The sequence below is a fragment of the Hylobates moloch genome, unplaced genomic scaffold, assembly GCF_009828535.3.
Source record: "Hylobates moloch isolate HMO894 unplaced genomic scaffold, HMol_V3 SCAFFOLD_21, whole genome shotgun sequence".
Classification (NCBI taxonomy): domain Eukaryota; kingdom Metazoa; phylum Chordata; class Mammalia; order Primates; family Hylobatidae; genus Hylobates; species Hylobates moloch.
This window is the reverse complement of record NW_026652296.1, coordinates 32,957,862-32,975,239: the sequence shown is the minus strand read 5'-3', so window position 1 is coordinate 32,975,239 and position 17,378 is coordinate 32,957,862. Positions and strand designations below refer to the sequence as shown.

The 17,378-nt window shown below is 44.3% G+C and overlaps 1 protein-coding gene across 5 annotated transcripts in view; it reads right to left on the bottom strand.

Moving 5' to 3' along the window:
• ATRN (attractin) overlaps nt 1-17,378 on the bottom strand; it is a 187,505-nt gene that overhangs the window by 161,937 nt on the left and 8,190 nt on the right. For 3 of the 5 annotated variants that reach the window (XM_058432758.1, XM_058432759.1, XM_058432760.1), the window contains exon 1: nt 11,590-12,071. The exons of 1 other annotated variant lie outside the window; for it this stretch is intronic. In XM_058432758.1, coding sequence (XP_058288741.1) covers nt 11,590-11,999 — 410 coding nt within the window. In that variant the 5' untranslated portion in view covers nt 12,000-12,071. Of the gene's footprint in view, nt 1-11,589; nt 12,090-17,378 lie in introns of those variants that run through there. One more of the 5 variants, XM_032143129.2, reaches the window with a different exon arrangement.

The following is a 17,378-nucleotide window of genomic DNA, read 5'->3' as shown; positions in this document are numbered from 1 at the left end:
AATATCTCTCTGTACTCTCTGTAATAAGAGTAGAAACATGTAAGAGAAATAATAAACATCAACTTCACCATACTAGTTACCTCTGGGGAAAGGGTATGGTGAACAGGATTAAGAAGGGGTGGTAACACGGGGACCTTGGTCAGTATCTGTAACATTTTATTTTTTAGAATAACATTAATATGAAGAAAATTCAGAAAAACCAGGTTGCAAGTACAGAGATATTCCTTGCATCTCTTCCATAGGCTTCAAATATTTCATATTAATATGAAGTTATAGTTAGTTCAGAGACTGAACCAGCTTACTAAACATATCATCACTTCAAAGAAATGAGTTATACATTTTGTCAGTATTGGTCAGTGTTTCTCAAAGAGTTGTCCAAATACTGCTCCCATTAAAAGACAGTCACGGCATCTATCAAAAGAGAAGCATAAGACACAATGATATTTATATATAAGTTATGAGAAGGCATAAAATGAATCTAATTCTGCAGATCTGTCTCAAGGCCATCTTTGCCAAACCTTCTGATCAAAATCCTTGATAAGATATCTCCAGTACTTCAAAAAGAGTGTTCAAAAGGGAAAACTGAGTGACAATTATTGCCAGGTTGGCCTTTTCATTCAATTTAGAGAAAAACTATCCAAATAGGAAATGTGCTATTTGCAGAGAAATGGTTACAAATAGCTGAAAATTGCTATCATTTTATCATTCAGAATCAAAACACGCAAAAAAATTCTAAAAAATAATTGTGAAAGCACATATTTATGAATATCAAACATTAGGACAGGAAAACTATTTTTAATAGCACAAAACACAGTTAAACTCAATCTCTATTTTAATATACATTTTATCCCAAAATTTAATGTCTTTTTTTTGTCTACAACTCATGCTTTTCCTTACATAATTAAAGTACATAAAACAATATATGCACCGGCCGGGCGCAGTGGCCCACGCTTGTAATCCCAGCACTTTGGGAGGCCGAGGCGGGCAGATCACGAGGTCAGGAGATTGAGACCACGGTGAAACCCTGTCTCTACTAAAAAATACAAAAAATTAGCCGGGCGTGGTGGTGGGCGCCTGTAGTCCCGCAGAGATGGATGAACCGGAGGTTGCAGTGAATGGCCGTATTATCCAGCCTGGGACAGACCTCTCAAAAAAAAAAAAAAAATATATATATATATATTATATATATATATATATATCACATAAATTTTCCTTTGAATATCATTATAAATTATATTTAAAATATACATTGTAATCTTTACTAACAAACTACTTTTACTTTATTTAAAATTATCTTAAAAACAGGATACATTTTTTAAAGGATTATTATTTTTTAATTCCTACGAGAGTCCATAAGAGTATACATTTTTGTGAAAGGATCTGTGAATTTAAAAATTTAGAAAACACAGGTCAAGGGAGGTTACTTATGTGACTCTTAACAGCAACTGACAGAATTCCAGCCCCTAATGTTTACTGGCTTATTAGTAAGCCAATCAAAAAATTCTTAGAATACAAAAAGGACCAAGAGAAATTAATTGGAAAATTCATTCATTTAATAATTGTATACTCTTAATGTCAAATTCCAAAAAAAAAAAAAAAAAAAGGAAATTCACCCATTACTAAAATTAACTTCTCCAAGTGAAAAACAGAAAATTCTCAATAGGTAAGCATGTAAACAAATAGCTAGAACTGAAGTCCACCCAAAACGTAAACTGAAAAAAACTGAAAACTTAAGAATTAAAAATTTAAAGGGTCCAAGCATGGTGGCTTTCATCTGTAATCCCAGACTTTGGCAGGCCAAGATGAGAGGATTGCTTGAACCCAGGAGTTCGAGATCAGCCTGGGCGACATAGTGAGACCTCGTCTCTACAAAATCAAAAAATTAGCCAGGCATGGTGGTGCGCACCTGCAGTTCTAGCTACTCAAGAGGCTGAGGTGGGAGGCACTTGAGCCCCGAGGCTCAAGATGGTCGAGGCTGCAGTGAGCAGCAATTGCACCACTGCACTTCAGCACAGGTGACAGGGTAAGCCCCTGTCTCAAATACTCGAAGATCAATCCACTAGCAGAAAAAGAAAAAAAAAACTTTTTTAATGTTTTAATTGAAAGGATATCGAACCATGGTCTCAGTGATAAAAAGAAAAGCAGTTAAAGAGATATGACATAAAGAAAATGAAAAGTGGAAAAAAAGCAAGACAAATATAAGAAAGCCATCATAAGAAGGAAGTCACATTAATAATAACAGAGCAGTTTGAAAGTATAGAAAGAAAAGGGAAAATGGAAGGAACAAACTAATGAAATGAAAGATGAGAATAGTACATAGTATACAGATGGAAGTCACTTGCCAAAATGCATCTGGGAATTCACAGAAAATAGTACAGTATTATTTAAGTGGGAAACAAGTTTCATAGTAAGTTAATGGCTGATCAATTTCCAGACACAAGTATTTCAAAAAGTACAACTATAGTTTCATTACAGTTTTGGAAATATGATTGTACTAAAAAGAAAAACCAGTGTAAGATTTCTGTTCAATCATAACACTAGGTACTCACTTCGTATTTCTTAAGATAAAAATATCCTACAAATGTATTAAATCACTTAATCACATTTATATGATCAAAACTGTTTTGATCATAAACACACTCTCCTTTTTCTCCTACATACGTACCTCTCCTCTATACTGTGGTAAATAAAAAGCATCTGCCCATCTTGGGAACCTTTCATAGAGGTAAAGTCTATGTTAATTTGTTACAGAAGCCCTAACTGACTAACCTTAGTCAGCTGACTCTACCTCCCTCCCTCTGTATGTTAGGAATTGTTCTACTGTAAGTGGAAGGAAATCCAACTCTAACTGGCTTAAGAAAAACATGGACTGCAGTACTTCACAAACCAAAAATTACACCTTCAGGCAAGTTTTGATCCAGAGATTCAGAAAGTTATCAGGTCTCCAGCTCCATTTCTCTGCCATCCTCCATCTTCTGGGAGTTGTTCTGACCTGAGGTGAATTCCTCACAACAGCAATGCTAACTCTAACAGTTCTAGGCATTATGGCCTCACCACACAGAAAAGAAGGCAACATATGTCCTTCTAAACACCCACAGAGGAAAGGGATCTCCGACAAAAGTCCTGAGATTCACTCTGATTGAGTCCATTAAAATCAATCATAAGCCCATTTCAAAACAATCAGCACGGCCAGAAACTGGAATGCCCTGAGGGCTTATCCTAGTCAAGCATAAACCCGGAAGCTGGAGATTGTTGGGAAGGGACAAAAAGAGGCCATTATAACCTTAAAATCTTCCTTCCATTACACCCCTCACAAGTTACGTTCCAACAACATGCATCTTCATTCAGTTCTCCACCTGCTGTGGGTTGGACTGTGTTCCCCAAAAAGATATGTCAAAGTCCTAACCCTGGGTCCCTGTGAATGTGACCTTATTTGGAAACAGGGTCTTGGCAGATGCAACAAAGTTACAATGATGTCATACTCGTGCATCCACTATGACTGGTACCCTTAAGAGAAAAGACAGAGACACAAAGGGAGGGAAAGTATCACGTGAGATTGAAGGGATGGAGGCAGAGACTGAAGTGATGCATCTACAAGCCAAAATGCCAAGGACTGCTGGCAACTCCAGAAGTGAAGAGAAAGGCATGGAACAGATCCTCCCTGAGAGTCTTCAGAGAGATCGTGGCCCTGCCAGTGCCTCGATTTCAGGCTTCTAGTCCCCAGAACTATGAAAGAATAAATTTCTATTGTTTTATGCCATGAGTTTGTGGCACTTCACTGTAACAGCCATTGGAAATTAATACACTAAGTATGATAATCCATAATTCTTTGCCTTTGCACATCAACTCTTCATTCCTTCTGGAATGCCTTTCTCCCCCAGATGGTCTACTCACTCTAGACCTCTCAGACCTGCCCAAATGTCCTCTCTTCTGTGGTGTCTTCCACTAGAACCCCCAAAAGAGTTAGTCGATCACATCTTAGTCCAGCACCACATATTGCCTGTATTTTTATTATGAAGTTCTAATTGCTGTGCACGTAGCTGTCTTCCCTTCATAGTTATAAGTCCTCTGAGGGGAAAGCAAGGCCTGATTCTTACACACCTTCATATCCTCAAGGAAGGGCACAGTACCTAACACATAATATTCAGCAGATATTTATGAAGTGAATTAGCGGATGACTCATTTCAAAAGAAGATAATAGGCATCAGGTGCAGTGGTTCATGCCTGTAATCCCAGCACTTTGGGAGGCCAAGGCAAGATGATCTCTTGGGGACAGGAGTTCCAGACTGGCCTGGGCAACATAGTGAGACCTCATCTCTACAAAAAATTTAAAAATTGGCTGGGCACCCTGGCCTGTGGTCCCTGCCACTTGGGAGGCTGAGGTGGGAGGATCACTTGAGCCCAGGAGCACTGCCCTCCAGCCTGGATGACAGAACAAGACCTTGTCTCTCAAAAAAAAAGGGTATGATTTGGGAGAACTAACTATTATAGATTATAGAGAACTGAAGGTGGGCCTTGGTAAGTAGAGATGAAAAGAAAGAATGGGGGAGCAGTGAGGAGGGAGGTGCTGAATTTAGCAAACACAGAAAAACTAGGAAGTAGAAAGATTTGGTTAGGAAAAAAAGGGATGTGAAAGGAATGGGATCCTTCTGCTGAGGATCATTTTAGAGGTAATAAAAGAAGCAAAATAAGAGACACACATTTTTGTTATTACACTTTAAGTTCTGGGATATATGTGCAGAACATGCAAATTTGTTACATAGACATACACGTGCCACGGCAGTTTGCTGCACCCATCAACCCATACTCTACATTAGCTATTTCTCCTAATGCTATCCTTCCCCTATTCCCCCACCCCCCGACAGCCCCAGTGTGTGATGTTCCCCTCCCTGCTCCCACTTACGAGTGAGAACATGCGGTGTCTGGTTTTCTGTTCCTGTGTTAGTTTGCTAAGAATGACGGTTTCCAGCTTCATCCATGTCCCTGCAAAGAACATGAACTCACCCTTTTTTATGGCTGCACAGTATTCCACGGTGTATATGTGCCACATTTTCTTTATCTAGTCTACCACTGATGGGCATTTTGGTTGGTTCCAAGTCTTTGCTATTGTGAATAGTGCTGCAATAAACATATGTGTGCATACAGACATATGTTTTTAGAAGACTGATATGACAAAGCGTGAAACAGACTCTGCAGGTGTAAGAAAACAGTAAAAGTGCAACAGAAGCAGGTCAGCAATGAGGTGAAGGGTTAGGTACATTAGAATGGCAGCAGAAGAAATGGAAAGAAACAAATTTATACAGTGTGAGAGCAGAAAAAACAAACAGGTAGAAAGAGCCAAAGATTACTCCTAAGTTTTGACCTTTGGTTAGCTAAATTTAGATTTAGTTAAAACAAATAAGGAAGTACAAAGAAAAAGACTATTATTTTCAATGAGGATAGAAGTTTGGTGTTATACATGATTCAGTATGAGGTGACAATAAAACATCTCAGCAAAGATGCCCACCAAACAGTGGAAGACAGAGAAGTTCAGGAGCAATATAAGGACAGAAGACATATATGGCAGTCATGTGGGTAAAGATGACTTTTTTAAAAGTCATAAGAAGTAAATTACAGAATTTCATTCCTTCATTCAACACATATTTACTGCTCACTATGCTCCAGGCCCCTGCCCTCATGGAACTTATATTGCACTGGGGAAAACAGATAAGCCTAAATTGGACTTGTGAACATAAATTTAGGGCTTGAGGTTAACATCACGTAGTAATTACTATAAGAAAAAAATGTTTTAACTTTTTACTTCTTCACATTTTATTTTCGAGAATTTTCTTTCTTTCTTTCGAGACAGAGTTTTGCTTTAGTTGTCCAGGCTGGAGTGCAATGGCGCAATCTCGGCTCACTGCAACCTCTGCCTCCTGGACTTGAGCGATTCTCCTGCCTCAGCCTCCTGAGTAGCTGGGATTACAGGCGCTCGCCACCATGCCTGGCTAATTTTTTGAATTTTTAGTAGAGACGGGGTTTCACCATGTTGGTCAGGCTACTCTCGAACTCCTGACCTCAGGCGATCCGCCCGCCTCAGCCTCCCAAAGTGCTGGGATTACAGGCGTGAGCCACTGCGCCCAGGCAAGAATTTTCATTTCACTAGTTAAAAAGGTATTTATGTCCTCAGATCGTCAGTCAGAGAGATTGAAGTGAATTTAAGATTTTTAAAATGTTAGCTTTCCTATTGTAAAAATCTATTTTCCTTCCTTTGTTTCTCAAAGTGTCTGTTGGAATTAGGTCAGTCCTTCAAAGAGCGTCCATAAAGAGTGACTGGACTCAGAGAAAAATGAGATGCCAAATGGTATAATAAAAAGAACACAGGTTTGGGCATTAGACAACCCCGAGTTCAAATCTCAATTCTGCACAACTTCTGTGACCTTGGACAAGTTATTCAGTACATCCAAGTTTATTCATCTGTGAAATGGGAATAACTTCACTCTAAGGACTAAAAGGGAATTATTTCTAATAGGCAGTTGGCACTGTATATATATATACATATATACATATATATACATATATACATATATATACGTGTATATATATACATATATACACGTATATATATACGTGTGTGTGTGTATATATATATATATATATATATTTTTTTTTTTTTTTTTTTGAGACAAGGGTCTCGCTTTGTTGCCCAGGATGGAATGCAGTGCCATGATTATGGCTCACTGCAGCCTCAACCTCCTGGGCTCAAGCAATCCTCCTGCGTCAGCCTCCCATGTAGCTGAGACCACAGGCACATGCCAACACACCCAGCTAACTTCTTTTTTTTTTTTGGTAGTGAGGAGCTCTCACTTTGTTGCCCAGGTTGGTCTCAAACTCCTGGGCTCAAGTGATCCTTCTGCCTCTGCCTCCCAAAGTGTTGGGATTACAGGTGTGAGCTACCATACTCAGCCACTACTATTATTACTGTATGTGCTGGGCACAAAACAGATGTCTGATAAATGCTTATTTCCTTTTTTTTCTACAGAAGGTACATCTTAACATTATCAGGCTCAATCCAATTCACCAGATTATTCTATTCAATTCTCCCAAACATTTTCTACAGCAGGAACTTAAAAGAACTGAATGCATATTAAATTCAAAAATGAGCTTAATTTATCCTATGGGCATATTTATCCTTCAAAGAAAAATTACACCGGTGACATTACAAATAGAAAAAAATGATCACTGAATTATGAAGATTCACATAAGAATGAATGAAAGTGGTCCTGCCTTAGAAATCACACACCAAAGATTCTATAGGTATTTTTATTAAACTGACATCCTTTAACTTATCCTTTAAAATCAGTCATTTCTATGTCATCTTTTATTTAGAAAAAATGTTACTAACTACAATAATTCAATAATCTAAATTTTATATAACACCCTCAGAGTTGTCCTGAGGATTAAATAATACAATGTCCATGAAAATGCTCTGTGGCAGGCCGGGCGCGGTGGCTCACGCTTGTAATCCCAGCACTTTGGGAGGCCAAGGCGGGCGGATCACGAGGTCAGGAGATCGAGACCACGGTGAAACCCCGTCTCTACTAAAAATACAAAAAAATTAGCCAGGCGTGGTGGCGGGCGCCTGTAGTCCCAGCTACTCGGAGAGGCTGAGGCAGGAGAATGGCGTGAACCCGGGAGGCGGAGCTTGCAGTGAGCCGAGATCGCGCCACTCCACTCCAGCCTGGGTGATACAGCGAGACTCTGTCTCAAAAAAAAAAAAAAGAAAGAAAATGCTCTGTGGCACACAGTATGCATTCAGTGATAACCTCAGTGAAATCCACTCCTCGTTAGCCTATGTTCCCTTCAATTAATGAAAAAACCCTATAACGGCAATTATAACACAGGATTTACAGGACTAAAAAGCTCAAAAAACACTCCAACTTGATTGCCATTCTAAATCAGAAAGGTATTCATTTAATGTCTTTTAATAACAAAGAGGTTTGTAAGTTAAATCAAGATACAAACCACTGCAATCAAAACCAACATTTCACTCTTGCCCCCAAAAGAATACTTCGACTAAATATATACATTTTTTTTTTTGAGATGGAGTCTCACACCATCGCGTGGTCTGGAGTGCAACGGCACAATCTCGGCTCTCTGCAACCTCCGCTTCCCGGGTTCAAGCGATTCTCCCGCCTCAGCCTCCCGAGTAGCTGGGATTACAGGTGCCCCCCCACCACGCCCAGGTAATTTTTTGTATTTTTAGTAGAGACGGGGTTTCACTATGTTGGCCAGGCTGGTCTCAACTCCTAACCTCTTGATCTGCCTGCCTCAGCCTCCCAAAGTGCTGGGATTACAGGCATGAGCCACCGAGCCCAGCCTCGACTAAAATTTTATTGAGTTTTTGTTGTTGTTGTTGTTGTTTTGAGATGGAGTCTCGCTCTGTCGCCCAGGCTGGAGTGCAGTGGTGCGATCTCGGCTCACTGCAAGCTCCGCCTCCCGGGTTCATGCCATTCTCCTGCCTCAGCCTCCCGAGTAGCTGGGAATACAGGCACCCGCCACCATGCCCAACTAATGTTTTGTATTTTTAGTGGAGACGGGGTTTCACCACGTTAGCCAGGATGGTCTCGATCTCCTGACCTCATGATACGCCACCTCGGCCTCCCAAAGTGCTGGGATTATAGGTGTGAGCCACCGCGCCCAGCCTACTGAGTTTTTTTTAAAGGACCAGAGTCATAAGTTCCTCCTACTTTCATTTTTAAAAATGCAAAATCCCAAAGCCCACAAAATATAATGGTATCAGGACCAAAGTCATAATTGTCTACCCAGGAAACAGCACTGACATCACCTAGAACCAGCTCAAAGGGAATGTCCACAATAAGCAGGGGAGTCCCTTCACTCACTCGTGACACCATTTGAGACAACCAGTGTCAGGACTGCCTGTTCCCTGCAACACGCAGCTCTTCTCCAATCCTCTGGGCTTTCCATGTGGACTCTCAGAGAGAGCTCCCTGGCAATCTCCCTCATAGGTCGATGACTCCAAACTTAACATCTGCCATGTGTGTACTCTGAGAGCACCCCAAACTCAGCATGCATGCAATTAAATGTCTAACACCTGCTCCTGTGTCCCTGTGTCTGTTAATGGTATCACTGTTCTCTCCACCACCCAAGATAGGATCTAGTTTTCTTTCCCTCACCATCCCCCACCTTTCCAAGAGCAAACCAGTTTACACAAAAGACTTGTCCATTTCACCTCTACAAGCTCTCATTACCACTGCTCTGACCCATGCCAACGGATCCCACCTAGCTGCCCACTATCTCTCATGCCCAAAGTGAGTCTATCTATTCTGAACATTACAGATTGATCTTGCTATGAAGTCCCCTTCCCACACTGTGGGTCCCCACTGCCTACCACAGTGTCCCAGGTTTTCAGAACTTGAAGGATCCTCATCTGACTCAACCATCCATTCACGTGATCTTGGAAGCTTCTCAATTGAAAATGCCCTGGCCTCACCTTCAAGGCCATTTGTATTCTGGCTCCAATCTAAAAGCCTATAATGTCATGAAAATAGGAGTGAACTACGCCATTTCACAGCTCTTGGGCTAAAGGTCAAAATTCTCAGTCCAACATCTCTACTTGGCCTGGCTTCTGCCTTTCTCTCCAGTCTTGCCAAGCTCCCCTTTGCTCTCTCTGCTCCTGCCACCTGGCCTTCCATTCAGGCTGCCATCATCCCCTTCAACCCCAAGCCTCTGTACCTGCTGGCCCCTCAGCACCCCACCCCTCACGTAGGTAGTACCATCTCACCCCTCAGACTTCACATCGCTTCCTCAGTGACTTACCTTACCCCTAGACTAAGTCAAGTCCTCTGTTTATCTCCTGCTCTTTACCTCCACAGCCTTAAACAAAATTACAATAAAATTTTTGTTGGATTTTTTTACTCCCAAGCTGGAATGTGAGCTCCATAAGAGCAGGACTGTGCCTGTCTTGTATATCACTGTATCTCACAACCTAAAACACAGGAGCCCTCAACAAATACATGTAGATTAATGGAATTCACAAATCAGAACACCCTAAGTTACAAAAGCAGCTTACTGCATAGTGGTCCTGAAGTCACTTGGTTTCTCCATCCATAAAACTAAAGAGGTCATCTGCTCAACGTTAGCTCTGAGTTCCTCAGAAGACCTAACATTACCTAAGTCTACAATTTTGCTACTCCAATCTCCTCTCTCACAACTCTCTTCCACATAGGCAGCAGCAAAACTTTACTTTCCAGCCTCCACAACTTTGTTTGCACCCTTCCTTCCATCTGTAATTTTTTTCCAGCTCCACATTTCCAAATCCTACTTAACCTTACACGCTCAAATCCAATGTTACCGCCTGCTCAAAGTCCTCCTTGCATCCCTCCAGCTACCCACAACCTCTCCATCCCTGAATTCCCACAAGTTCCCTGTTGCCTCATTCAGGTCTCAGATCAAATGTCATTTCAAATGAGAACCTTCTCCAAGAGTCACCACTGGTTATAATTCTCTATCAGACCACGCTGTTTTTATTTTCTTGATAGCATTTACCATTACCTGAAATTACCATGTTCATTTCTCTTATTTACTTGTTAAGTGCCTGTTGCTCCCACTAGAATGTTAAGATCGATGAAAGCAGAGACCCTGTCTGTCTTGTTCACATTTCCCCACTCCCCCACATCAGACATGTGTTCACTAAACTAAATACCTGTCAAAGGCGTGAATGACTCTGTAACCCTTATGACTAGGGTTATGTGCGTACATTATCTCTCTCTTACTATATTCCAAACTCGCTGTGGAACAGGCCAAAGTCTGGCTATTTGTCTGTATTATCTGGAAAATCATTGCACAACTGAAGCAAATAACGATAACTGCTAATTAATTTATTGATTTCTCCAAGAGGAACTGCCCACACCAGGCCAATTCAGAACTTCATATTGTCCAGAAACCAAGGCAAATAGGAATCTCCTTCCATTCCCTCTTCACCACAGACCCTGTTCCAATCTGCCACCTCCAGTGAGCTTTTGCCAAATGACTAGTTTTCTCACTTTCCTTTAGAAGGACCACTGGTCCTTCTATCCCTAATATCTTAACAATGCTACCCTTTCCCTTTTATCTCCAGCCAACAAAGCATTTCCAGGGCCCTGTTTCTTCAGAGCACCCCACATCTCCAGTGCATCGGGGAACTCATCGTGTCCTAGGGCACATGTGGATGTTAAAAGGAAATGTTCAAGCAAACCTGGCTAGTTCACCTTTCCTTGGATACCTCGTTTAGCTGAAACAGGCCGAGTTTTAGAGCGATCGGCTTTGATGCTCTTTGGGTCCCTCAGCATTCTTCCAATCTAACCCAAGCACCCAAATACCGTCGGGGTGCCCCCACCTTTGCCCCACACCTTTTCACCTTCCAACAGAGGAAGATCCCAGGCCAGAGACGATGATCTCCCCGGAAGCAAATGGCCCTCAAACCCCATGGGGCGGCCCTACCCTCTCCACTTTCTGTCCAGCATCTCCCTCTGGCCTGGAGCTGTCTCGAACGCCCCTCAGCCCCAGCCTCTGGTTGGGCCCGACCCTCCGACACCACCCGCCACTCACCTGAAGCGGCCCCCGCAGTGCTGGCATTGCTCGCCCACCCAGCCGGCGGGGCAGACGCACTGACCGGTGCCAGGGTTGCAGCGACCGCCGTTGACACAGGGCCGGTCACATTCCTTGGCCTCGGCCGCGGCTGAGCCCGACACCGCCGCCGCCGCCGCCGCGGCCTCGGCCTCGCAGGGCAGCAGCAGCAGCAGCAGCAGCGGCGGCGAGAGCAACAACAGCAGCAGCAGCCGTGGCCGCAGCGGCGGAGACAGCAGCCGCGGGAGGCGCAGCCCGGCCCCCAGCCCCGGCCTCCCAGCCCTGGTCACGTCCCAGTCCCGGTGCGGCCCGCCGCTCCTCCCCGCGAGCGCTGCCGTCGCCGCCGTCCTCCTCCTCAGCCTTGCCTCAGTCGCCGCCGCTGCAACCACCATCTTCTCGGGGCTGAGACGGCGCCCCGCGAACACATACACACACACCGCACGGCCGGCTCCGCTTCGCCTGGCCGTGCGGGGCGGGGCTGTGCGGACGGTGGCTCGTGCGGTCCACAAAGGGCCACAGCAGGGCGGTGGGCGGGGCCGGCGCGCGCGTGCGCGAGTGCGTGCGTGCGGGGGCGCAGATAGTGGTCTCCGGCGCGCGCGGCGCGGGGGGCGGTCTTCTGACGTGGACCGTAGAACTAGCTGAAACCCGGCCGCGCTGTCCCGGCCGGCGAAAGCTCTAGTTTTCCTACTTCGCCTTTCGCCCCCGGCGGCGGAGTTGCAGCCCCGCTGGATGCCTAGGAGCCGATCGCGTTGAGTGTTGCCCTCCTAGAGACCTGGCGCTCTGCCCTAACTCCAGCTGCCGGACGGACAGGGCACAGGAGGCTGCATGGCAGCGTGGTGCTGGGTGCGGTACTGTAGAAGCCAGGCTTCATTCGAGCCTCTGTAACACAAGAGTCAAGAAAGAACACATGTAGAACCTGGCATAGGCCGGGCGCGGAGGCTCACGCCTGTAATCCCAGCACTTTGGGAAACCGAGGCAGGCGGATCACTTGAGCTCTGGGATCCGAGACCAGCCTGGCCAACAGGGTGAGACACTGTCTCTACTAAAAATACAAAAACTAGCCGAGCATGGCGGTGCGCGCCTGTAGCCCCAGCTACTCCAGAGGCTGAGGCAGGAGGATCGCTTGAGCCTGGAGAGGTCAAGGCTGCAGTGAGCCGCAGTCGCAGCACTGCACTCCAGCCTAGGCAACGCAAGACCCTGTGTCAAGAAACGAAGAACCTGGCATGTAGGCTGTGCTCAGTAAATGCCTAATAGACTGAATGAAGACACACAGCCAGACCTCTTGATAACAGATGGACTGTAGCTGACCAGACCCCCTACCTTTAATTCTGTAAAAGTTTGGAGTTACCTTGCTCCCCACAATTTGCCCTCCAACCATCTTCTCTAAAGAGTGGGCAATATTGAATTAGGAACTGGCGCTCACACAGACCTGCCCCTTCTGGTCTGGTAGTTGTTACTCTGGTGTCCCTCAATGAGACATGTCTTCCATCAATGTAGCCTTTTATGGTCCTTGACCCTCGAATCTGGACTGGGTCATGATTGAGACCATGAGAAACCATGACTCAATTTCACCAATAGAAGAAGGTGGTAGGAGCAGCAATGTCTTGTTTCTAGCTCCGAGCTTAAAAAAGACCTGGCAGCCTTGGCCGGGCACGATGGCTCACGTCTGAAATCCTAGCACCTTGGGAGGCCGAGGCGGGCAGATCACGAGGTCAGGAGTTCGAGACCACCCTGACCGATATGGTGAAACCCTGTCTCTACAAAAAATACAAAAACTAGCCGGGCGTGGTCGCACGCACCTGTAATCCCAGCTACTCAGGAGAGTCGGTTGAATCCAGGAGGCAGAGGTTGCAGTGAGTCGAGATCGCGCCACTGCACTCCAGGCTGGGGGAGAGAGCAAGACTCCATCTCAAAAAAAAAAAAAGACCTGGCAGCCTTGATTTTGAGCTGTTGGTGGTCATGGGCTGCACCCCTTTAGCCACCCTGCTGGAGAGAAACCACGTGCAGAGACCACTTGGACTTGGAGAGCTGGGCCACTCGGGCTGGTGGAGCCATCCTAGCTAAGGGATCAATCATTGAGTGAAGAAGCTATCTGGGTTGGGTTATTCCAACCATCTGGGCTGTTCCATGTTACCCACGACAGTAACAGGTCTTTCCTAACTGTGACTTATCCAAAATCCTAAGAAATAACTTATTTATCATTTAACCCTTAAATGATGAATTGTTTATAATTTTTCATAAATTATAATTTATGTTATTTTAAGCCTCTAAGTTTTAGAGAGGTTTGTTGCTCAGTAATAGATAAGCAGAACATTGTCCGACATAACGCTTACGCTATGAGGAATATTCCTATGGCACCTACCTCAGAATTTGGGCACCTTACAGTCCCTGGGAAACAAAGAAAAACCCTCATAGACCTGTGGAGCCTCTCAGCTTTACCTCAGAGTATGGAATTTTAAGGTTCTAAGATGGACTTCCACACTCATACCCAGGTCCCGCTCTCATACTCAGGTCCTGACTGTCCTCACTGCATCTTCTTCAAGCCTGGTGAAGCTGAATTGCGCAAAAGCCTTACCCCCAGCTCTACATCCACACATACTCCCCATTCCTACAGGAAAACTATCGTTTGGCCTAGGCCCTAGCACTGACATTCTGGTTTGTAGGTTATGTTTTTGCCGTGTAGGATTTTGAAATTGAAGACATGGCCCTACCCTCTGGCAGGACCCCGTCAGATGGGGAGGCTGGCATAGGCCATGCCCTAGCTATAGGAGACATTGCTCCCCCTACTCTTCCAGGCCAGAAGTGAACCAGCCCTTTCCTTCCCTTCCCTCCCCACAGCAAGACCGAACCCAGACTGTGAAGTTTCACATGATTTTACCAACATTCAGGGATAACAGAAAAGGTGTGCATCTGAAGAACAGCAGTCCCTAGACTAGATATTGCTACTCTGAAGCCTTAGAATCTTGCTGCAGCAAACAGTCTTTCTTCCTTAATCTACTCCCTTCTCTGGTTCTTTTTCCTTAGCTTTCAAACATGGTGAAATTATTTTGTCCTTAAAAAACAAACACGCTGGGTGCAGTGGCTCATTCCTGTAATCCCAGTGCTTTGGGAGGCCAAGGTGGGAGGATCACTTGAGACCAGGAGTTTGAGACCAGCCTGGACAACATAGTGAGACCTTGTCTCTACAAAAATTTTTTTTAAAAATTAGTCAGATGTGGTGGCGTGCACGTGTAGTCCCAGCTACTCGGGAGGCTGGGGCAGGGGGATCACAGAGCCCAGGAGTTTGAGGCTGCAGTAAGCTATGTTTGGACCACTGCACTCCAGCCTGGGCAACAGATCAAGACCCTATCCCTAAAAACAAATAAACAAAGAAACAAAATCTTACCTGCTTTCTTCTTTTTCCTTTACTGCGTTTATCAAAAAGTCCCCTACACATTCTACGTCTGTGTGATAGATTAAAGATGGCTGCAAATTCTCTTACGTTCCTTCTACGGAGAGATCAGGTCTAATCCTTGGCCCCACCCCCACCTCCACCCCACTCTTTGAATCTAGCCTGGCCTTAGTGATTTGCTTGACTGATAGATTATGGTGGAAGTGATATACTGGGATTTCTGAGGTCCCAGAAATGGGACCTTATGCTAGGTCATAAGAAGTCTTGCAGCTTCCTCCTGAAGTGTCTTGGAACACTTGCTCTGGGAAAGCCAGCTGCCATAAAAGATGTCCAGCTACCCTGAGACCACCATGCTGTGAGGAAGCCAGCCCCCAGCCATTCAAGTCTTCCCAGCTGGGGCCCCAGACAATCGAAGCAGGGGGGTGTTGTTCCTGCTGAACCCACCCCAAACTGCAGATACATAAGCAAAATAAATGAGTGTACTTGTTTAAGCCATGAGCCAACTGGGGACAGTTTGTTACACAACAATAAATTACCAGAACACTCTGTACCCTGGTTCCTCCAAGGACAAGAATAAGTCTTGTGATGTGGACTTGATTAAGAATTAAGAATGACAGTATAACTGTATATAAATATATAATCTACAACCAGTCATCTATATGTAATACACTAGTATCATTGTCCAGTTGCTTCTCATGAAGGAGGTCACCGTAGTCACCGTAGCTTCAGAAGTGCCTCTGTTGGACCCCACATGCCTTATCACCAAGATTCTGCAGCTGTTCTGCCTGAAATCCCTTTTTTTCCACTGGTCTTTGTCATGGTGGTCATTTCCAGGTCCCAGAAACTGTAATGCCAGTGGCAAAGAATACCCAGGCTTTGATACAAATTGCTCTAAGTCCAGACACTAAAATAACATAGTTCTTGCCAACTGCATGACCAAAAGGGTTTGTATCCACTTGGTTAGTGCAGGATGGTTTGACGGTGCCTGTGCCTATTCTTTTTCACTCAAGTAAGGCATCTTACTCACCTTGGCCCTTTCTCTGATTTCATGTCATCCCTTCCTGTATCTTTGCTTGCATTGTCTCCAAGTCATGGACATAGATGGATTTTATAATTTTTGGCTTTTACTCATGCAATGTCTTCGGTCTGATTCCCTAGAAGCAGCCCGAAACAGGATCTGAGTGCATAATTTATTGGAAGATTGCTCTCGGAAGAAACACAGTGAAGGAAGAAAGATAGAGCCCAGGAGGGGGTTGAGAAAAGATGTGGTCTGGTCTTATCTAGAGTTGAGCTTCAGCCTGATCCTATGGAGAGCCCTAGAGCATGAATTGTACCATAGAATTGATTCCACTTTGAGGTAAGGGAGCAGCATTTTGTACACACATCTCTTTCAGCAGACAACATTCACAGCAATAAGAAGGATCCTGTAAAGGAAATTTGGGAGGGGTCCCAATAGATACAAATAGATAGCTCCATGTATGTGTAATACATATAACAAATGTTTGCTTATCAAATACCTACTAGATAGCAAAGATTGAATACTGCTCAGGTAAAATCTGATTGACCATCTGACTTTCCCCCAAACATCACCGGTCCTCATTCTGCACTATTTGAAACATCGATATAGTTTATTGTCCCAAAGTTCTCCTTATACTTTTAGTCAATGTGTGACCAAGCAATTCTCTAATTATAGATGTTAAAATCTCACCTAGAAGGTAAGGTACTATGTTGCCTGTGAAAGAGATTGATCCTGAAGGTTTGGAACAAACACAACTGAGAGGGTTCTAGGTAGGAATAAAGTGGCATTGAAAGCTCCAATGGATATCCCACTGTCAACCAACCAGCATAAGATTCCAATAGTCCTTGGCAGACTGTAAGAGAAAGTGTTTAGGAGTCCCTGATCTGGGAGCATAAAGTTATACCTCTGAGCTGTTGGCAGAGCTCCTGGTGGCCTCCTCAGACAAGGCCCACAGGTACAGGAGTTCACCTTTATGTCAGCTCAAGGGACAAGACCCTGCACTGGGATGAGCACATCAATTTAAAGGCAGAAGACTTGAAATTTCTATTGGATGAGCTAGATTCATGCCCCCTCTCCCAAATTTCTACAACAGAGAACAAAAATTTTCTCTTGTGTATAGATAAGATACTATGAAAACAGTACTACTGTTAAAAGACAAACGACTTTGCTAAATATGGCCATGAAGGACTTCAAATTAGAAGTTCCCAAACTGAAGCCATCCTTTTGGATTAAAATCCCTTATAATTTCTCCTAATTACAGATAACATATTAGTTTCCTGTGATTGCCATAATAAATTTCCACAAACTTGGTGGCACAAAACTACAGAAACTTAAGAGTTGACAGTGCAGAAGTCCTACTGG